This window comes from Aedes aegypti, chromosome 1 (genome assembly GCF_002204515.2).
Source record: "Aedes aegypti strain LVP_AGWG chromosome 1, AaegL5.0 Primary Assembly, whole genome shotgun sequence".
NCBI lineage: Eukaryota > Metazoa > Arthropoda > Insecta > Diptera > Culicidae > Aedes > Aedes aegypti.
The window spans coordinates 204,116,049-204,139,988 of record NC_035107.1 but is presented as its reverse complement, the minus strand read 5'-3'; the positions used below and the strand labels follow the sequence as shown (position 1 = coordinate 204,139,988).

At 38.4% G+C, this 23,940-nt stretch overlaps 1 protein-coding gene and 1 long non-coding RNA gene across 3 annotated transcripts; one reads left to right on the top strand and one right to left on the bottom strand.

The window, feature by feature from the left end:
* Positions 1-6,889: 6,889 nt before the first annotated feature.
* LOC5573375 lies at positions 6,890-21,709 on the bottom strand. Of its 2 annotated transcripts, none has more exons than XM_001660814.2 (3): positions 21,358-21,709; positions 7,833-8,369; positions 6,890-7,771 (listed from the first exon to the last, which is right to left on the bottom strand). In XM_001660814.2, exons 1-3 carry the CDS (start codon positions 21,386-21,388, stop codon positions 7,230-7,232), a joined length of 1,110 nt encoding a protein of 369 aa, XP_001660864.2. In that variant the 5' UTR covers positions 21,389-21,709; the 3' UTR covers positions 6,890-7,229. The 2 variants fall into 2 exon arrangements, with proteins under 2 accessions (XP_001660864.2, XP_021712990.1); XM_021857298.1 differs by lacking the exon at positions 21,358-21,709 and adding an exon at positions 21,154-21,253.
* A 1,224-nt stretch (positions 21,710-22,933) lies between these two features.
* LOC110674593 lies at positions 22,934-23,580 on the top strand. Its single transcript, XR_002499020.1, has 2 exons — positions 22,934-23,232; positions 23,333-23,580. It is a non-coding gene; the product is annotated as an uncharacterized LOC110674593 (long non-coding RNA).
* Positions 23,581-23,940: the final 360 nt, after the last annotated feature.

Genomic DNA, 23,940 nt, shown 5'->3' with positions numbered 1-23,940 from the left:
GTACTCCGCTTTGGATTAATAGCTCTATTTATTGCTCAATGTTCTGTCCTACAGGCTGGCTATACTTCCATGTTTACTGTTTTGTAATCTGTTTATTACGTGACGTAATGCATTTACAATCAAGTCGTCGAATTTTATTCAATGTGTAAAAATAATATTACAGACTTGTCTAGGAACCACGATATATAAAATCTCTAATACCGTCAGTGGGCAATAGTTTTTGCATAACAGAGTGTAATCGGCATGTAACAAAATAAAACAAACTACTACGATAGCTTATTTTGCTTCACATATTTTCAAATCATTACATATTTACATTACATTTCAATTTGACAGTTACACACAGTGACGCGAAATGATAATCTTTGTTTCATTTTCCTTTCCCGGATTTTGCCGGGATTCATCTTTCTCTATGGCGAGCAGAAACAACAATATTTTGTCAATACAGTATTTGCTCAAAGCAAATGTAAAATTCTGACATTTATTCAGTGCGATGTTTCCGAAGCTCATCTTTTTCCACGACACAAACCGAAATATTTGAAAATTATCATTTCTCGCTAGCGGAAATCAGAGCTCATTTTTACTTAAGGCAATACCAAGCTGTACTGTACAGAATCTGATATTTATTTATTTTTTGTTAACGGATACTTCCGGGACATGGTTTTATGTGACATTGAATTAACATCGTTATGGCACTTAGTTCCTTGTACTCTCATGATAGTCATTAACAATAAACATATAACAATTAGACCGCTATTGTCGCTGCAAACCTTGTGGCCAACATCTAGTATGCGAGATTTGGATGTGGTACTCAAAGTGTCAATTTTTTTCCAATTTAACCATAGTAACCTACTTTGGAAATCAACAAACAAAATTTGAAACAGTACCATCGCACACACGTTGCGTTTTCGCACAACAATTGGGTGAACCTTAAGGTGAAGGTTCATTGAGCACGTAAACATAATGTTGCCACCCACTCGAGCCACCCGCTAAAGCACCCTCTCGAGCCACCCAACAAGGCGGAGCACAATGTTATGTGCGTCGGCCAAAAATAAATTATCAGGTTTCATGTATACCTCCACCAACAAAATTATGTAGGTAGTGTAACTTGCACACGTTTCATACAAAGGTATTATTGTCGATATGAATTCATCAACAACTTCATAAAAACTCAAAATCACAATTTATTTCATTTGGTAGTGAAAACATGTTTTTTGACCAAAATTTTAAGCATTTTTCACACCATGCGTGTGTTGTTTACTATTTTTGGCAGTTTTCTCCTCTCTTCTCTCGCTTCTCACGGACGGAGAAAGTTGCCATCAGTATGCATTTGAATTCTACAGTCAATTGTACTGTATAATATCTAATATTCATTTTTGCTGTTAAATTGCGTCGTACATTGTTTTTCTCACGCATAAACATGTTTTGCAACACTTGTGACATTGTACACCTTTTGAGTATTATGAAATTGTAAAATACGTGGTTGTAGCAAGTGTATGAATATCCAAACCATTCTAATTGCAAACATAAAAACTGGCATCACTTCCAATCAGTGAGAGCGGCGCATCTGAATCATAAACAATGGTGGCTCAGTGAATTCGCGTTCCGGTGCTGTTTTCGAGCACAAATTGATTAATATAAGTGATTTATTGCTCCCAGGAGCATCGTGCGTGAATAATCAAAGTGTTTCAAGTATCGCATTAGATTTTTGAATTGCTACGGTGAGTAGAAATACAATTAAAAGTGAGTTTGAGAACGGGCACCGAAAAGCCAGCAAACAATATCTCGGCGCGTGAAGAAGAAGTGATTCGGAAGTGCGTGGTATTTTACAACACAAATAACAGCAATAACTACGTATTTGCATTCAAAAACTGATGATTTGTGAAAAACATATTATGGAATGCTTTCAGTTAAGAAACCACCGCTCTACAATAAGGTTAGTAACTTCAAATAATCATTTTTTGTGATCGCTCTCCAAAACACTATGTGAAGTGTGGGAGGAGGGAGCGGAAAGCGAAGGGGGAAATAAGGTGCCATATTAGAGGCCATTTTGGCCATTTTGGTCCCCATGAGTTCACTCGGTGTCCTTTATCAGCACCGAGCGAAGTGTCGGCCTTTACCGAATCTCCCGGCTTAAGGAACATCTTGTCCAACACTACTGGTATTGAGGCAATGACGGAACCGACGTTGGCTGCCTCTATGGCACTGCCGGCAATCACGAATTTAGGCTGAACAACTTCGGCGGGTGTGAGTCCACTATCATAATACAAAGCGATTGATCCGCACTCAATCACGGTGTTGATGCAAGACGTGTCCATTAATGTTAGACTGCAGAAGGAATCGGTTCTCGTGTGGTTTCCTTGTAGTTTTCACGTGCAACCAAGCGCTTCCAACATACAGATCAAAGTATTTAAAAAAATGTTCATTTGAACTTCTTGGATTTGATAGTTACACAGTTGTTTAATTAGGAGCTGCAGGGCACTCGGACGGTTCTTTCCCCAAACGTCCAACTTGGCAATCATTGATTTGTAATGATACTACGAATGTAACGGATACTTCGACATCTTGGGGGACTCCGGTCTCCTCTTTGCTGGTATTGGAAGGTACCGCAATTTAAGCAATTTAAGAGACCAGCTCCGGGAAGGAATCCTCTAACCAGATCTTCAGTGAAGGTTCTGACTTCGAATGCATGACCAGTTTTGTAAATTCGATCAAGTTTTACTTGAAGCAGTCATCTCATAAACGCGAGAGAGAAAACAAAAACAATCAGGTTGACACTTTGAGTACCAGTGGATCGTGTCTGGGGAAATTAAGGCTTCTGTGGTTGATTCATCTCCATTACAGTCAATGTATGGAGGTAACAGCGCCCCTAGCGTTCTAAATCTAATACTTCTATTTCATTAACCGACAGAATATATGAAAGTTCTATCCGATTAAACATCTAAGTAGGCATGGTAAAACGTCAACGCCTCACTCATCCAGTAACGTCAGACCAGAATGGGAAGTTTATCGTGGAACTTTCACTTGCTAGCAATGATTGTCTTCAATAAGTTACCATTGCTGGGGCTTGGCATCCCCCAGAACGAACAACATACTGCACGCTTCCGTACTGTCATTTGCATACAGTAAAACAACAGATTTGTACATTCTCGCTTTTCGTCAGCGGACATTGCCAGGGTTCCTCTTCTCCTCTTCTAGCAAACAACACACTGCGACTTTCTGACATTTGCGCTAAGCGAAACAACAGAATCGCCAATTTTTGCTTATCGTTAGCGGACATTACCAGAGCTCCTCATTCCTACTGGCAAACAACACGCTGCAAGCTATTTTTCTGATATTTGCATTGAGCAAATCAACAGAGTCTACAATTTGAGCTTCTCGTCAGTGGACATTGCCAGGGTTTCTCTTTCATCCTGACAAACAACACACTGTAAGCTTCCTTTCTGCCATTTGCTAGAAGCAAAACAGCAGAATCAAAAAATTTAGCTTCTCATCAGCGGACATTGCCAGGGCTCCTCGTCCCTCCTGGCAAACAACACACCGTAAGCTATTTTTCAGATATTTAGATTGAGCAAATCAACAGAATCGACAATCTTAGCTTCTCGTCAGTGGACATTGCCAGTGCTCTGACAAACAACACACTGTAAGCTATCGTTCTGACATTTGCTAGAGCAAAACAACAGAATCGACTGGATTTTTTTTTCATGCTGCTGTTTTCACCGTAACGTTCTTTATACCAACTCCTGCACTGTAGATTCTCCGCTCGGCTTCCACACAAGAACGCCAATATTCTTCTTTCCACGAACATCAATCAGCTGCAGATACTATCAGCTATCACTTTCATCGAGCACCAAGACGTACCTTCCAGATTCACTAGTATGGGCTTCTTTTTAAAAAAAATATTTCTTGCATGCACGCTGCAGGGTGATTCCTCCTGTAAAAAAATAATGCCAGGTAACTTTTCCGCAAAATAGCGAAAATCTGGCTGGATCGCCAATGTGGAGATTCAGTATTTGACCGGAGAATGAATCACCCTTCACGTGATGCTCACACAACTTACCTAGACAAGTGACAGTTCGCAAGTGCCAGAAAGAATATGGCTAATGCCACTTGCTGCCGCTTGCTGCGATCAATTATATTGCCACTTCCCAACACAGTGCAATCTATGCCTCACACCAACCGTCACAAAGTTTTTAAACGACAAAGCGGTCAGTTCTGACAGTTCGATTGTATAACATTTTTCGGTAATCCACTTCGCGGTGTACCATTTCGCGTTATGACGTTGCGCGGTTAATACCGTTTTGCAGTATGCCATTTTATGGTTAGTACCATTTTGCGGTGTACCGTTTCGCGGTTTATACCTGGATGTATGTTTCACATTAACAGTGTAATTCGAATGAACAACCTTTGTTCATAAGAAGAGAAAATCACTAAAAATGTTATCAGTGATGTTGCCAACAATTAATCGTGCAACTCGTACAAAAATCATTTGCTCAAAATAAGGCAAAATCACTATTGAAATGTTACTAGTCGCCAGTACTATTTAACAGTAAAAAGAGTACTATTTAACACTAAAAAGGGAAAAACATATGCATCGTATTACCAATGAATTCCAAAACTACATTGCATGGGACAAATTATGCTTAAATAAGGACAATTCATAATCGATATAGAAACAACTGCCTTTAAAAATAACCGGTGTGACAGTGCTAAATTGTGGGCTTCGTGGTCGTGTGGTTAGCGGCGTCAGTCGTTTAGGCGTATTGTGCCACGAAGCGTGGGTTCGATTCCCGCTCCAGTCGGTGGAAACATTTCGTCAAACGAAAAATTCATCACTGGGCTACAGGGTGTTCTGTGTTGTCCGTTGCCTAATGTTCGTGATTGATCAGTCTGTGCAGCCTTTGGCTGAAGACGGTGTAAATTGTCTAAATTGAAAGATTAAACTTTCGATGACAGGAGGCAAAATCTCGAATAAAAATGTTATCGTATATCACGATATTAAATGCTTTAGACACAGAAGAAAAATATGTTTTAAAGAAGACTCTTGATGACAATAATTATAAGAAAAGCAAGTTTTGAAAGAACAGCTTATGATCAAAAGAAGGAAAAATCTCTTATGAAAGCAAGTGAAATGCGAGCAAGTGTAATACAAATAATCGTTAAACCAGTATAACAACAGTAGCTGCTAAAAACTTGAATAAAGTAAAATTGTCAGTTAAAACATAGCTTAAATAGCTTATGTTTAAATAAGGAAAAAATACTTATCAAATTATTAAAAAAAAAACAGTTGGATCAGTAATTAGGCCAAAATAAATCCTACATATCAGCGTTGTAGCTATCTGATTAATTTGAAGTTCGAAATTTGACCAAATGGCATTCGGTCAAATTGTTGGACACCACTCAAAATACAGTCAACTCGCCTCGAACACCAAATAGAAGCAGCCTCTAGCCTAGGCTCATTGGTTCAAGTGAGGAAACAAAGAGTGCCGCCTATCGTGGTCAGTTCCGAATTTGGGGGATTGTGAACTCCATCAAGGGAATCAAGGTTTCCTTTCAAATCGCAAAGAAAGGGGACTGTCGCGTTTTTCCGGAAACTCTTAAAGATCACGAACTTCTTCTCAAACACTTGAAGAGAAGAAACACATTTTTTTTTTACTTATGACCTCTTATGACGACAAAAGAACGTTTGTTCAAAGTCGTCTAAAAGGCAGACATCATGTACACGCGCTTCATATCAAGAGCATGAGATCAGCTTGCCATGAGCACACAAAAATAATCGAGCGCTTGATTTTTCTCTTATAAGCAGGTGAAATCAACTCACCTGTCAAAATTCTGAACTGCTACGGCAAATGAAATGTAATATGTTGTTAACAAAATGTTAATAAAATCTTAGATTTGTTTTACCAAATTAGGATGATAGTGTTGCCTAATAACACAGAACACCTAGATATAAGAAATAATGAATGTAATGTTTGGAATAATACTAATAAAGAAATAAAAAGAAATAAAAAAAAAATCGAGCGCTTGAGCACGTGCTATGGTGAAACACATTTTTTTTAGTTATCATGTACTGCCCATAAAGGCATTTCTGTCAAAGTTTGAAGCTTGTTTATATAATAATAATTTTCTAGTGAATTTTTGAATGCCATAATCTTTTGAATCCACCCCACAGAATACTCATTTTGTTAATATTGATCAGTAAAAAACATAATCTTGAACATAATTCCAGTTTTCCAGTTGTTATTGAGCTCCAAAGATCATATTGAGACAGTTATTCCTCTATTTTACAATATGGGACTGTACGAACTTCATATTTTTCCACAACATTTTCAAAATTATTATTAACTAATTGCGAAAAAGCTCAAAAACTTGCTATGCAGTTTGAAAGCGCGCACAATTTTAATTTAGGACTTACTAGTCCAATAGAAAATCAAGTTATTCAGGACTTCGAAAACATTCTCAATCAAGAGAACGTTCTCGAAAATTCCTGGGAGACTGATTTGGAAGAAGTGAGAAAAATTATTAAAAAAAATCAAAAATGTGAAAGCTCCTGGCGATATGGAATTTTATTCTCATTAAGAAACTTCCAGAAAGTAACTTATCATTCTTAGTTGATATATTTAACAAATGTTTTAAGTTGGCATATTTTCCTGACAATAGAAAAATGCTAAGGTTGTACCAATTTAAAAACCAGACAAAAACCCTGCAAAAGCTTCTAGCTATCGTCCAATCAGTTTGCTATCCTCCATCAGGTAACTTTTGGAATTTACATGATGACATCCTACACTTTATCGCAGAATGGTTCATAGTCATGGATGCTTAGATTTATTTATTATTGTATCAAAAAGTCACGAAAAGAAAGTTTCGTATAGTTAAAGGAAAGCATGTCTAAAGGGTGAAACAATTTATTACTTCTATATTCGTATCTACATTTATGACAACATAACTGTGTAGCATTATGTTATTTTTTAGGCACATATTGTACACTTTTGAAGTACATTTCAACATATTTAAATTTATAAGGAAAATTGTAATTATCACTAACAATTTCGATATCATTTTGTTTATCTCTCGCATCTCTAACTTCTACTATGCTAGGCGTAAATTTCAGTACACTGATTTCCAAATTGCAAAATAGAGATCACATATCAATTACTGCTTCGTATGTAAGATTGACGTATTGAGCAATTAAGTTTTCAAAGGGTTTAGTTATTAAAAAGTACATTCAATTAGGCCTCGAGAAGTGATCTTGGGAAGTGATTCATTGCGATAAAATCCCTAACAATTTCTTCAAGACTTTCACGTGTGATTCTCGGGCGCCTCAGTTGATACCCGTAGCTTTTGAGTTTACTGTTGTCAAGATTCAAATGCTTGTATAGCAAAAGCTCTTGGTCCATATATGGCGTTAGCGGAGTATTCAATACACCGTCCTTTTGGCACAGCTCAGCCCACGGTCCGAGGTGTTTGTCGTTGACTTCCTCGATCGCTCCTGCCATGTCCACTTTGGTCATACTGGACATGACCATTCCCCAGTAGTCAGTCTTGATGCCAAATATATCCGCGAGCAAATCACTGATTGTTTCCTGAGTTGCTTCACTGTCGTCACAAACGTTGATAATTTCGCCGTTAGTTTGTTCATTTTGCATCAGTTCCCACACAGCGCAGCAAACGTCCTCCACGTGGACTACGTTCATCTTCATTGAACCCGTCCACAAGAGTTTCATTGTTTCGCCAAGGTATTTATAAATTCCGGATATGATCAACCGAGGTGCTGCAATAAAAGTATTGATTATAGATCGAGCTATGAGTTGAAATATGTAGACAAAACTCACTCAATCCTTTCCTATCTCCAACTCCATAACATATCGGCAATCGCAAAATCAAATACTTCAGCCCCTCCACTTTTGCTAGTTCCTGCTCGGTTTGAGCTTTATACTTTCCCACCATCGTCCATGGTTTCATTGGACAATCTTCCGCTTGTGGAATCTTCTCGCTGGAACTCATACTACCCGTGCTAAGTTCGACAAATCGCTTCGCACGATGTTTCAAGGTCTCATTGGCACAATTCAGTGTCAACTTTACGATACCATCTTGATACACTGGATCCGTTTGACCTGGCTTGGTTTCGGCTGCGCAGTTGATGACATAGTCCCATCCGGAACCGTCATCCGTCCGGAATGCATTCTGACATGAGGCAGCATTGATTAAATTGGCACTGCAGAACTCTACGCATGGACTGGCGAAAGCTGTGGTATGCCGTTGGTTTAGCCATGCCATCTGGGGAGGCGTCTTGTCCACCACTCTTATGGTTTCAGCAAGGTCATTCGTTACTAGGTAGTCGACCAAATGACGTCCAATGAAACCGCATCCTGTAATGGGTAAGTAAAGCATTAGAACATTTAAACCAATTCAAACTTTTGAAATTATGTTCAAGGGTGACTACACATTATTTATTTATTTCATTTTTCAATTCCCTACAAATTCATTTATTTGATTAACATCTTAACAGATAACACTGAATCAACAATTTATCGCCACATTATTCGGTTCGTGGCCGCATCTCTCAATCCTCTGTTCTGCCCCACGTTCGTCAAACCGATGGGCACTTGGTCCGCCCACCTAGCTCGCTGCGCTCCACGCCTTCTTGCCCCAACTGGATCCGAAGCAAACATTATCTTTACAGGGTTGCTGTCCGGAATTTTGCAACATGTATTTTTCCAGCTTTGGCCACCTTCCCCGAACAGAACAAAATAACTGCTGAATACCAAATTGAGGTATTCCACACCAGATAATTTCCAATACTTACAACCTGAATGAGATATGAATAAGCCCTGCTTAAGGTGTAAAATACCTCAGATAATACCTTCTGCATATTCTACAAATACCAAGCTGATAACTAGATCAGGTATTGTAATACCTAAATAATACATGATGGATTTTCATATAAAAGTGAAATTTTTCAATAGTAGCTCAATACTTCGAGCAGATCTCAATAGCTATCGAATACCAAAATGAAGTTTTTTTTAATTGTTTTAAACATTTTTTTCATATACCATTATAATACCAAAATGAGGTATTGACAACTGAACAATACCTAATTATGGTATGATACCAAAATATGGTATGCATAAGTTATTGCGAGTTATTCTTTGCTCCTCGGGTCTAGATACCGGGTTCGCCATAGAGTTGGGCGACCTCGTGGTTCATCCTTCGCCGCCACACACCGTTTTCCTACAAACTGCCAAAGATTGTTCTAAGTACCAAGACTCCAAGTGCTTGCAAGTCCTCCTCGAGCATAGTCCACGTTTCATGCCCGTAGAGGACTACCGGCTTTATGAGCATTTTGTACATGGTACATTTGGTACGGGCATGAATATTTTTTGACGCAGCTTCTTGTAGAGGCCATAATAGGCCCGACTTCCATGATGATGTTCCTCCGTATTTCACGGCTAACGTCATTGTCAGCCGTCAACAAGGATCCAAGGTAGACGAACTCGCTGCCTCGCGTTTCAGGCGGGTGTCTGTCACCTTTTCAAATGTTCGTCCTACAATGTCCATATCATCCTCGAAGCAAAAAAATGACTGAATCTCGTAAAAATCGTACCCCAGCTGTTGAACCCGGCTCCCCGCATAACACCTTCTAGCGCAATATTGAACAACAGGCACGAAAGTCCATCACTTTGTCGTAGTCCACGGCGGGATCCAAATGAACTGGCATGTTCGCCTGAAACCTTCACACAATTTTGCACACCCTCCATCGTCGCTTTTATCAGTCTCGTGAGCTTTGCGGGAAACTGTTCTCGTCCATGAATTTCCATAGCTCTACGTGGTTGATACTATCGTATGCTGCCTTGAAATCGATGAAAAGGTGATGCGTTGGGACCTGGTATTCACGGCATTTTTGGAGGATTTGCCGTACAGTAAAGATCTGGCCTGATAACTTCCCACGAATTCGTTAACTGCAGACTACAGATGACAGACGACGGAAGATGATCTAGACTGCAGTTAGAATGGTGAGCGCTTGAAAGTTTTCACAATCTAATTTGTCGCCTTTCTTGTAGATGGGGCATATTACCCCTTCCTTCCACTCCTCCGGTAGCTGTTCTGTTTCCCAGATTGTGCCTATCAGCCGGTGCAGACAAATGGCCAGCCTCCCCGGGCACATCTTTATGAGTTCAGCTCCGATACCATCCTTACCAGCAGCTTTATTGTTCTTAAGCTGGTGAATGGCATCCTTAACCTCCTCAAAGTGGGGGCTGGTTGGTTTCCATCGCCCGCAGTACTGGCGAAGGCATGTCATCCGTTGTCCCGTCCTTCATTGCTTGTGCTTTCATCGCCATTCAGGTGCTCGTTGAAGTGACAATGGAAGTGTTCCACCTTTCGATCACCTCACGCTCGTCCGTCAAAATGCTCCTATCCTTATCCCTGCACATATCGGCTCGCGGCACGAAGCCGTTGCGGGATGCATTGAGCTTCTGATAAAACTTACGTGTTTCTTGAGACCGGCTCTGCTGTTCCATCTTTTCGCACTCCATCTCCTCCAGGCGGCGTTTTTTCTCCCAAAAGAGGCGGGTCTGCTGTTGTCGTTTCCGCATATAACGTTCTACGTTCGGCTGGGTCCTTTGCTGCAGCATGACCGCCCGCGCTGCATTCGTCTCCTCCAGAATCTGCCTACATTCCTCGTCAAACCAATCGTTCCATCGACTCCGTCCCACGTACCCGACGTTGCTCTCAGCTGCATTGTTGATGGCTGCCTTCACTGTTCTCCAGCAGTCCTCAGAGTGGCTTCATCTAGCTCACCCTCTTCCGGTAATGCAGCCTCGAGGTGCTGCGCGTATTCCGCTCCGACATCCGGTTGCTTGAGCTGTTCTAGGTCATAACGGGGCGGCCGTCGATACCGTACGTTGTTAACGACGGAGAATTATGAGCGCAGTTTAACCATCACCAGATAGTGGTCAGAGTCGATGTTAGTGCCACGATAGGTCCTGACGTCGATAATGTCGGAGAAGTGCCGTCCATCGATCAAAACGTGGTCGATTTGCGATTCTGTCTGCTGAGGTGATCTCCAGGTGTACCGATACGGGAGGCAGTGCTGGAAGTGGGTGGGCGCTGAATTTTCCAATCGACGGTCTGAACTCCTCTTCCTGGCCAACCTGAGCGTTCAAATCACCTATGATGATCTTGACGTCGTGGCTTGGACAGCGGTCGTACTCGCGTTCGAACTGTGCGTAAAATGCGCCCTTGTCATTATCAGTGCTTCCGGAGTGTGGGCTATGCACGTTGATGATGCTGAAGTTGAAGAACCGGCCTTTGAGCCTCAACGTGCACATTCTTTCGTTGATCGGCCACCATTCGATCACGCGCCTTTGCATATCACCCATCACTATAAAAGCTGTTCCCAGCTCGTGTATATTGCCGCAGCTCTGGTAGATGGTATGATTACCTCTAAACGTTCGCACCATCGAACCTGTCCAGCACACTTCCTGCATCGCTACGATGCCGAATCCACGGATCTTCAGTACATCGGAGAGTATGCGTATGCTCCCGATGAAGTTGAGAGATTTACTGTTGTGGTTTTCGTCGATTGTCCCGGTTAGTATTCTCTCGTTGATTATTCGTTGCTTGATTTTTTTACGGCTGGCTTACAGGGCCTGACACCAACCTTCTAGATTTCCGAAGGACCATTCTTTAAATGTTCGGAGGACCATAGTGCGCAGTTTAGCTTAGAGTCCTTCTCTGACGCTCGGGCGATGATCAGTCGCTCCTAACATAGAGTACAGACGCTCCAGGTTTGCGGAAACAAAGAGCAAAGAAGCAAACCCCATTTCCAGTCAGCATACGACCAAAGTTCCCACCGGGGTTGGTTACTCGATCTTCCCTAAGGTTACTCGTACCCCGACCAGTACCGCGAGGAGGTAGGGATAGAAGTTGCTTGGCAGGAAGCTAAGGGCCCATTCACATATTTCATAACGCTGAAGGGAGTGGGTGGGTGTTCTCAAGATGTTACGGTTCATACACAATTCGGAAAATATTCTTACAAAATACTTTATGAGGGCGTGGGTGTGTGTTGAAAATTGTTATTTTTAGCGTTATGAAATTTGTGAATGAACCTTAAGGATCACACAGAGGGGTTTATTTCATTCCTTCAGATACGCGAGGTACCCCATACCCAGCCATTTACCAACCAAAAAATTCACTACAAACTCTTCCAGGAATTCGTCCAAAAAATCTCCGTTCAATTTTTCAAGAAATGCTTAGAGGAATTTGTATTCTATTCTATTGTAACTGCGTGCACAGCCAATATTGATAAGCGTCCTGGAATTACCGAAATTTCTCCCAGTATTTTCTTGTCAGCATTAATATTTGCAGCATATCCGTGATATGGTACAAATATTAAAATGGCCAGACCCACTGTGCAGACTTGGGTTTGGAGATAATTAAAATACTACACGGCTATCAAATTATCCATGTATGAATAACTTGATAAACGCAAATATTTAAATTTATAATTGAAGTAACTGGGATAACCGTACCAACCGTTTCATTTCAGAAAGATAAGTAAGATCGTTGGAAGTGGCGTTGCTAAGAATGTGTTGGTTCTCCTTTTCTTGGGTTGGGACTCAGATATTTCTCCCTTGTGCCCTGGGTCAAAAGCCTTGGCTTAAGCGCCTTTTCTCGCTCTCTGGAAAAACATAAAGATCCATGGCTGACAGTTGGTTTGAAACACGTCTGCTCGTGCGCGCGACTTGCTACGATCTCCAAGAAATGCTTAGAGGAATTTCTCCAAAAAATGTTCAAGGAAATCCAACGCTTCTATTTTCAGTAATTTCCACAAGGACTTTTCTGAAAGTTATTCCAGAGATTATCACAGGATTTCTTCCAGTGATTATTCCACCAATTATGTCTCCGATTTATCCAGTTGTTACTAGGTTTGCCGATTAGTCAGAAATTCCTTAAAAGACTGTTCATTTATAAAGTGGACACCTTGTACATTTTATATCTTTTTAATTCATCAATGAAATCGCAATCGGTTTTCTGTACTTCGTTCGACTAATATTGTACTATGTAGTGATAATAAAATACAGCCAGAAAAAAATCAAATTCACACGAATAAGGAACAACGTTTAGAACAGATTTTGAAAAACCTGTTATTTCTAAAATTGTTGAAATAAATTTCAGAAATTTTGGATAAATGTTTGACGATCCTGAAGACGCTTTTTTGTCCTTTTCAAATCTTGAAATAAATATATGAAATATCATTCCTATTAGGGGCCCAGATAGCCGAAGCGGTAAACGCGCAGCTATTCAGCTAGACCAAGCTGAGGGTCGTGGGTTCGAATCCCACCGGTCGAGGATCTTTTCGGGTTGGAAATTTTCTCGACTTCCCAGGGCATAAAGTATCATCGTACCTGCCACACGATATACGCATGCAAAAATGGTCATTGGCATAGTAAGCTCTCAGTTAATAACTGTGGAAGTGCTGACAAGAACACTAAGCTGAGAAGCAGGCTCTGTCCCAGTGGGGACGTAACGCCAGAAAGAAGAAGAAGAAGAAGATCATTCCTATTGCACTGCTACATAATGAAAATAGGTGATAATTATTCAAAAATTCAGGAGAACGTTTGCTGTTTTAGAAATTCTAAAATGTTAGTGGCGATAGAATTAACGTGAAAAAATGCTGCCTTATCCTAAAATTTACCTTCATCGATATTCATCGAAACATTTTTAAAGATTTTAAATTATTTGTTTTCGTCTCGCTTATAGTTTAAACTTTGAAAGAGATCTGTGACAATAAATTATTCAGATCTTTTTTATCTTTAAGAATGTTTTCAGTTGCTGATTTATGTTTTGAAATTAACAAAAGGTACAAAACAAAACTGAATGCATTACACAAATATTTTGGTTTTCACAATGGTCAAGTTTTACCTAATATGATTTTGAAATCGCATACTTGGAAGTATAAACAAAAAGAGATGTGGAATTAATAATTCTTCAAACGAATAGAAGTACTAAAATCCAGTAAAATGATTGTTCCACATATAGCGTTTACTACCGATAATGTAGTAAATTAAACTTTACTACATTTTATTCATACCGGTCAATATGCTTATGAAGACCTACCACTTTTTCGGATTGGCGATTTGTAGTCTTCCCCTGTTTTATTTTATATCTACATCATGTGAACTCATATGTAATCTCACATTGATGATTATAATAGTCATACCAAGTAAAGCAAAAATCGTATGGAATGTCAGTTTGAAGTTACATACTGGTTCAGATTCAATTGGAATTCTATAAGAAGCAAATTCAAGTCAGATGAAATTGATGACTTCATAAACGACTTCAATCAATTTAATTTTGCATCATATCCAATTCCAACAAAATATGGACATTTATACAATCTATATAAATAAAAATTGAATGGTGTTTGTATGTCACGAAATGGTATACGAACGGGTCAACGGATTAAAATGATTCTTTCTCCGTTTTGTTTCATCAAGAGTTCCGACGTGTTTGTGCATTACCGGAACTGTCATTTTGTATGGGACGATCCATTGCGTTTTTCAATAGCCTACTTGATGGCAAGACGAAGTTCGCCGGAACCACTTGTTTGAAATAAACATCCTTATATGATCTCTGGTTAAATGCGAAATGAATAGTCTTTAGCTGAGACGAGACTCGCGAAGACGGTCTTCTTTTTCTGTGATTGCTAAGTTTTTTTCTTATTCCACTTTGTGTTTATACCAATTATGCGCATGCTGTTCAAATCCTCACATGAACCTCTCAGCAAAAAATGATTGAGTTTGCATCACATCGAATCATAAATAGCCGTTTGAGTGAAATTTCATGCCAGCAAACGTAGCAGACATTAGAAATAATTAATCTTCTGCTTAGATTTATCAGCAACTTTGGAAAAAACTGCTCCACCGACTGAGGTTTTTAATAACAGTTTACTTTGAACACAATACTTTTCACATTTTCAGCCATAAAAACGGTGAGCTGCATTTGACGTTTCGTGAGAGGGGAATCTGGGCTGCATATGACGTTGATATTTTTCCTCTTCGCGAGTCTCTCTCAGGTCTTTAGGAGTTCTTCTAAGAAAATAGTTCCAGAGTTACTAAATTCTCTGTTTTTTCCTGGCATGTTATTCAAGGAATAGTTTCTATAGTTCTTCCAAACATTTATCAAGTAATTTCTTCAGCGGAATCTACCTGATTTCGTCAAAATTTGAGCTCTCGATTTGTGCACATTGAAGAATGGTAAGCTAATCCCAAGCCCCATTCATCAATTCCCTGTGCAACTTCGACTGTTTTGGTCAATCACGGAGTAGCAACTACGAATTGTACGGCCATCTATGCTCATGCTCATGCTCAATAATATAATCCAATATCATCACGGTCGAGCATGCTCTTTGGACGTATTTTCAGCACTATAGTGCAAGATGGCCACCACATAAATATTAAAGATCAAGAGATTAACGTTAAATTTCTGCAATCTTGTAGAGTTTGAAAAAATCAACTACGTGCACTCGTGTGTAAACAATAAATTACTCCTTCTCAAAACATGATATTATTAATTTTTCGTTTTTCCTTAACATACAAAATGGATACTAATACAGCTTCAGCATGATCAGTGAATAAATTGTCACCCAACACGCAGCAACAAAGACATTGTCACTTCCTATTCTTGTTGCAACAATTTTATTCCGCAACATGAGTTTGTCATCACCTGAACAGAATATGACAAAGATCGATCACCACGTGCACGGCGATTTACTGGGCTTCGCATTGCAATTTTCGAGAACTTTCTCCGTGTTGGTAAACATTGACACATTATCAAACAGCATCCATAAAACAAATTTGGTTTTGTGTTTAAAATTACTGATTAATCGCGAGTTGAAAAGGTTGCAACAATATTGCGCTCTGTGATTGTCCTGACAATTCTGCTTTTAATTGTGTCCTTATCCGCAACAGTTGTGACAAACGGTTGTGAGCGAGCTTGCTTTGTTGCTTGTTTTTCGTCTATTTCGATGATAATTTGATTCACTGAGCATGATTCATTGCCATTTTCATCGAAGTAGAACTAATTTGTCTATATTTTGGCAGTTCCAATGAACCATCCACGGTGTCAATGTAGCAACAGCGTTGGTCAAGAAGTAATTGGTCGATCATGTTTATGGTGAATGAATAATTCACATTTTTCCGGACTCGTCTACTGAAAACAAATGAATGACATTATTGTGCTTGTTGCGCGTCTCCGAAACGCCAAGAAGCGAAATGCTTGACGTCATACATAAAAATGCTAGTTCAAACGTGCCTGATTAAAAATCAACCATACCAACAAGAGATAAACATAAATGAACAGACGTTATCATGGGCGTAGTCAAGCTATCAAAGGGGGTGGGGGTGTTATTCGCAAGAACTAACGTTCTCACAAGATCATTAGTGAATACACTTCTTTTTTCTATTTTTTGCATGAAACGTATTACTTTGAAGGAGAAAAATCCTCATTTGGCATTCAAAAACTGCTAAGCAAATTTTCTAAGATGAGCTACAGAAAAAAAACCTTCAAGGAATTACTTCAGAATTTCTCATGGACATTCTCAAAAAGTATTTTTAGGATTCTCGTTGGAAGTAATTATCACAGAAATTTATCATTAGACTTCTGTAGAAATTCGTCCACTAATCTTCAGCAATTCCTTGAAAAAAACACCAAATTCATTGGATTTGAATACAGGTATAGCTTCGTGAATTAATTCAAACATTTCAGTAGAAATTCCTCCATACGTTACTCAATGAGTTCCTCTACTAATTTGTCGAATAATTCACAAATTCTTCAACTGAGGATTTCACCTATCAATCCTCCATGTCCAGGCTTTTTAGTAACAAATTCTTCAGAAAGTTACTGGAACCTCTTGATTTCTTCCACAAAATATACCCAGACGCTCAAATATCCCAGAATTTACGAATTCCTTCTAAAATTTGTAGAATTATCCACTTGTGATATTTTCAATAACATCTCTTTAGACTGGCGTATTACACGGTACAAGGTGTTTTTGATGACTTGTACAGAGCTGTGCGCCGAAATATTTTAAATAAGCAGCGGCGTCAAGGCGTATTTGCACCGGCGACGGCGGCGTCATCGGTGTCACGCGGTTTATTTGGCGGCGTCGTCGGCGGTGAACATCACCGTGGGGGAAAATTGAGTATGAAAATATTTGAACATATAAACGATGAAACTGTTTATGTATCTATATATGGTTTAAACAGAAACAAAGTTTGTAAATCCCACTTCCCATAACAAATTACAACTTTAAGGAATATCGTTGGAATTTTATTGTCTACGAACAGATTAAAAAATTCACAAAGTTCTATAATAACTAATTGCTAAATAAGTTGTATAGATCAAAAGTTTACGAAGGTAAAACGTTTTTGCGTAATTCTAGAAATATTTTATAAGTATTTATGTACTTCATCAAACATTGTTACATATCCATGGAGTGACTGGTCTTAAAATAATAAAGCAATTGAAATAGTTGTCCTGTAATTGCTTATCTGTAATAATAGCAGGAGGCCTTCCAAAGCCTAGTGGTAAAGTCCACGGGTACTAAGCAAAGCCATGTTGCAGGTGTCTGGGTTCGATTTCCGGTGGATCCAGGATCCCTTCTCTGACTTCCCTGGGAAAAAAGTATCATCGTACCTAGTACACGATATACGCATGCGAATATTGCAACTTTGGCTAAGAAAGATCTCAGTTAATAACTGTGGAAGTACTCTTCAAGCAGTAAATTTAGGAACAAGGTCTATCCCAGTGGGGATATAATACCAAGAGGAAGAAGAATTCCTGGTAGAGTACTTTTTGTAAGAATTCATAGAAGCATTTTTTAGGAATTTTCAAAGGAGATTTTATGGAAAGAACATTTGCAGATACTTGGATGTGTTTCCACTGAGGTTTTGTTATTGAAATATTGAAGACTGCCTTTAGGAAATTGAAAATGCTAGTTTGTGATTCTTCCTGACGTTTCGGTTCGTTTGGGACTTCTTTCAAAGGTACAATCACATGGTTCTGACATGTGGAATTACCGGTATGGATTTTCTGCCTAACGAGCGGTTCGGGATTCGGTGTCCCATATTTAGATTTTGCAACATAACTGTTTAAGATATTTCTAAAACCATACAGAAAAAAAAGAAAAATTTCTGGAAGAAGTCCAGACATTAGCTTTTGAGGTGTATCTGCTAAATTTTCTGCTAAAATCTGTTTAAATTTGTAAATGGAAAACCGAATTTAGTACTATACCATTTAATTCCAAAGATTTCTTTTAAAATAACTACTGGAAGAATATTTTGAAATACATCTAGAAAAATCCTTTCAGACATCTTTGACAAAACGATGTGAAATAATTCATTAACGATCCTATTTCTGCAGGAAACCTAACAACAGTTCAGAAGAAATTCTAGAAAAAAAAACTCCGTGAAGAACTCAGAGTAAAACAATTCTCTAAGACAAACCCAAGCAACCAAAAGTTTAAATAACAGGGCATGTTTCGGCTTAAGTAGTTCACTTTTTAAGTTATTAATCGAACTTCAATTCACATGAAGTTCATTTTGGTATGCTTAGGAAGAATCTTAGGCATAATTCCTTGTGAATACTTTAACAATTCCATGGAGGAATCACTGATAAAATATTTGTTTCAATCCGTGCAGAAACTTATGGAAAAATCGTTTGGGAATTTGCCGAAAATTTCAATAATTGTCTTTGGAGGATTTTCTTCCATATGAATTCCATGAATTCAAGTATCATAAATTCAGGTGATCTATGAAAGAACCTATTTGGGGAACTGAAAACAAAGCAATGGAAAATTCTTGGAGGAATCACCGAAAAGATCCCTGATGGAATCTCAGTATGGATTCTTTGAGGATTCCTTTTAGTTTTTCCTGGAGGAGCTCAAAGAGCGGTTTTCTATAATTAAACACGCTTCAACCATTATCGGTCATTCACGTCTGTCTAAAAGTGGTTATTAGATAATTGCATGCAGAAAATCTTAAAGATATTTATGAAGAAATCCTTGGAGAGTTTTGTAAGTATTGAAACTGATTTTCGTTTTAAAAATGCAAGGTATCATTTTTTGAAGTTTTAGAAAAAATGCGAGAAGAATAATCTATAAAAAAGATTCCAAAAAATGCATAAGTTCCGGGAAAAATGGAGCAAGCCTACGAGGAGTTCATCAAAGAATTTATAATGGAATACTTAGAAATCTTTGAATTCCCCAAGAAACGCTATAAGAAATTATTTTAAAAATATTCAAGCAATTCATGAATTAATCTTGGGAGGTATCGATAAAAAACATAGCGGAGAAATCCTTGATGTGATTTCCTGGAAAATGTTTCTAGATACACACTCGAAGGAATTTTTGGATGAAATGTTGGGATTACTTATGCATAAATTACTGGATAAAAACTTGAACAGTTTCTTGGAAAAAAACCTAAGATTTCCATATAAGGAAGCATTCAAATCTTTAGACAATTTCCTGAATAAACTCAAGAAAGTATCTTTGAAAGTATTTCTGAAATGATGCTCGATAAAATACGTAGTATTATTCCAAGAGGATATACTGGATGATTCCCTGGAGAATTTCTTGAAGAAACTCCTTGGCGCATTTATGTACAATTTTCTGTATGAAATCCTAAAGCAATGTCTTAATACTTCCAAGGTTTTTTTTTTCAAATGTTATCAAATTCTTACAGCTGAATATTTATCGGCGTGAAAAACCCAAAATCAGCAACGCGACTTTGATCGGCGTATGGCGCGCCGCCGATGCATCAATCGGCGTCGGCGTAATGCAACTGAATCGGCGGCGGCGGCGCACAGGTCTACTTGTAAGAGGTTGGCCTTAATATTTGATTTCAGGGGACATGGTTTTAGTTACTAACGGCATTTTCAATATTACAAATCATTGTTTACATGGGTAATCAATATTACCCCATATCAGCTAAATCAGAAAATAACTTTAAACATTTATTTAAACATACTTAAATCTTTTGAAAACCAAAATATAGTACATAGCTAGGAGTGGTGGGTGCCAGTACTTGTTTTAAAAATATGAAACTTGTAACATTTGTATTGTGAAATGAAAAATTTAAGAAAAACTAAAAAAAATGATCAATGTTACCCCGGATTACGGTATATAGTCACGAGCGGTGGGTACCAGTACTTATTTTAAAAATATAAAACTTGCAACATTTGCCAATTCAAGTCTAATTTTAATTAATATACAAAAGACTGATGAATATTACCCCGGATTGCGGTATGTAATTTTAAGTTGTTTTTCGTATCATGGCAGTTCTACCCCCTCCCATATGGCTACGTTCATAGACGTTATTATCGAAAAAATAAGCACCAAGTGACCTGGATCGAGCATTATCATTCCTAGCACATTGGCTCTCAATGTGCCAATTGAATGAGTCAGGCTGCGAAATCTTTAAGGAGAACAATGGTTTCTGAGTAGTAGTATACATAATATGTAATTAGAACTTGGATTATGAAGTATGAAAAGAATTATCTCCAATTTATCCATTGGTTATTCACAAGAATAGAGCTAAGTCGTTACATTAAAAATCTTTTAGCAGATCGATAATAGGACTATCTATATTTTATCTATTGAAACACCTATTCAAATCTAACTGTTAAAAACCACTTTGATTAGACTGACTAGACCATCCGTGAGTTGAAACAGTGCGGTACACGGGAAAAAAATCTGCGGTAAAAAATACTATTTTAGCTGACTACGCCCATTCTTGAAACTACCATGGAATTTCAGACCAATTTACTATGTTTACGGTACATCCTACCACATTACTGGTACATTTGACAGAAATAATTTACAACAATCTGATTTCAACTACAAACATGGTAAAATCAAGCACATTTCTGGTCTGCTGAAAATTGCCGGTGCGAGCGCTTAACTTAACCCCCTAAAATGGTAGTTTCTACCGCACAATTTTTTTGCGTGTATAGCACTGCAAAGCTAGGATGGATGATTTTTCTCGAAGGAGCAGCGAAGAAATTGGCTAATCTTGTGCAGTATTTAGCTCCAAAGTTTATCACTCGTGCAACAGTGCGGTACCATACATAGAATAAGTATTTGCTCCGTACGAGGGTATTGGTGTTGCTGTTCTGCTACTTGTTATTTTTCTCTGCTTTTCACTCGTAATCGGAACATGTTATTTTTCTGCATTCCTTCAAGTCAGCGACAACGGTGCCTGTACCCGAAGGATATCTACCATTAAATCAAATTATGTCAATTAAAGGGCTTCGACTCACGGTTTTCTTTCCACAGGACAGCCTTGAGAAACTTACCTCCTAGTACAAGCACCCGTGGTTTCGACATGATAGCGACTTTTTTCCCTTACGTGTTCCGACTTCAACCTACTCTTATACTATATAGCTTAGCAACTAAAATCGTGATAAAACCCGTTTATCAAACAAATCACAGATCGAACACAACGCACAATATAACACTTAAACAACAAAATCTTTTGTCTAAAATACTCTTAAAACTGATAGTGATGATGGCACACGGTAAAAGCAAACGAAAATTTTGAAATGAATCAAGCGCTAACTAAAAAGTAGACACTCTCTCCAGACGTGCGCTAAGTATGCGACTGATGTCTCGCAGTCTAGCCTCAAGTAGGTATTGCTTCTTTTGCTTTGCGTGCTTCCTTCGTCGTCTTGCTGTGGATGTGCATATATACGGCTGTTAAAAACCCACCACACAACACAATCCATTTATGTCAATTTGCCGGTTCGTTCCTGTTGTCAAATCATTGCCGGCATAAATCGAGCCGCTAAATAAGTCCGGACGAACAAGCGGCTGGAGGTTGCAATCGTCGTTGCTAGTCGACACAACCGTCGCACACTGATGTCAGGGCTCTAGATAATCGACAATAATTCGGCACGACGGCAGTCTAGAATTTATTCATTTGATTTTTTGATTCCTTATTGTCCAATCTTCATTTTTTTTATTTTCTATATATTTCAACCTTTGATACTTCCTTATTCATCCTTTTGTTGTAATACTATTTTACGTTCTCTGATATAAATCCTGATTTCTTGGATTAATAAATTTAGTTTCTTTACTTCTGTACTACTTCACATATTTTCTTATATGTTTCGTTATTTATTTGATTCTATGTTAATTTGTAAGAAACAAAATTTCTCTGTTTATTTGTTACTCTTTGTTTTTCTTTGTTTATGCTTGAGAAGTTTCTCGTTGTTTCTTTTTTTTTTTGTTTCTGGTATATACCAACATTTGGATGGCTGTAACTTTTGTTTTATCTTTGACTGCTTTCTATATTGTATCATTCCACCAAGGGACTGACTTTCGTACAGGTTTGGTAGAAGATTTCTTGGCACATTGTTTCGCTGCGATTATTATCATTTCAACAATGCGGGCATTCTGATCATCAATTGATTTATTGGAGAAAGCGTCATAAAAATTTACCATTAGTGAAAATTCTTCCCAATCAGCTGTTTTTATCCAGTGAGGTCGCTTTTCATCAACTGTACGAGTGTTGAGAGGCGTTATGAAAATAGGGTAATGGTTACTGTTACAGGTATCATCGAAAACATTATGAGAAAAGGGTGCTTAATGAAGCCGAGCAGATAGTAAGATCTATGCATGTTTCGTTACCGTTGAACGAATTTAAACGTGTTCTTTTGCCATCATTGAAGATATTAAGGTCGAAATTAGAAAGCAAACTTGCAATAAGTTTTCCCCAAGTTGAATTCAGCTTCGGAAAAGGGAATGGTGAGCATTAAAATCTACTAGCTGCTTGGGCACGTCGATTGTTTCAACTGGATAAGAATTAACACTACGGACTGCCACCTCACAGGTGATCAATAATTTATGGTGTGATGCGTTCCGTGCCTACACTCAAAAAAATCGAAACGTCAAGGCTACGTGAAAAATCACGTAGAACCTGGAAAATGAATTTTTCAAGAATTTACCTGACATACGTAACAATCATCGGAACATAGATCAAAATGAAATGAACTGTCAATAGGTGCTACTAAAATTCCCTATCACTACTACGTGATGATCTCGTACGTAGAGTCTCGTTCATTTTGACAGCTGAATGTTATGTTCATTCAGTATCCATCCTACTGTGTGTCGGACGGACCGAAAACCGTAAACGACATTTTAACCTATCAATCATCCAACTTGGTGAAAAAGTAAGTAAATGTTTAAATTGTTAACACTTGAAGTCTGCTAATATTGATTTTGTTTTGTTTTGATTTGTTTTTCGTCATAAATCTTAATCGTAATTCACAGAAGCTGCAGCCAGGATGTTTCCGATAGTGACTACCGGACTTACGTGTAAAGTTCAAAATGACACAAATCGAGCCTCCAATTTTGCATGAAATAACAACTATAGATTCATTCAATGGAGTTTTTAATAAGAACATCTCCCGCCCGCGTGCAAGAACCAGCTTCTCGGACCATCTAGACTATGGAAGCATTGCACCAAATGTGAGAATTAAAGATCATCAGTGCAATAAATAATGCAGTTAAGAAAATTATATCTGAGTTCAATTTACTTTGACTACCTTGAATTTGAAACAATTGATGAAAATCAACGAGAAACAACATGATGTGAACTATAATGTTTGATAAAATACACTGGAATGTCTCCTACTCTCCACTAATGCAATTTGTAGAACGTACGAAAAAAACACGTAACAACTACCGGACACACCAGTGAAATGGATGAAGCTCGTGACACAGACAAACAGACGTAACACTTAGAACAAATCTCGATCAAATTCATAGTCACGAGGACATGTACGCCCAATGCTAAAATAGGTGTATTTGGCCGACGCGCCAACAGATGGCGGTAGTGAGCAAACGTCAATCACGAACAAGAACAATGCGAGCGCTGC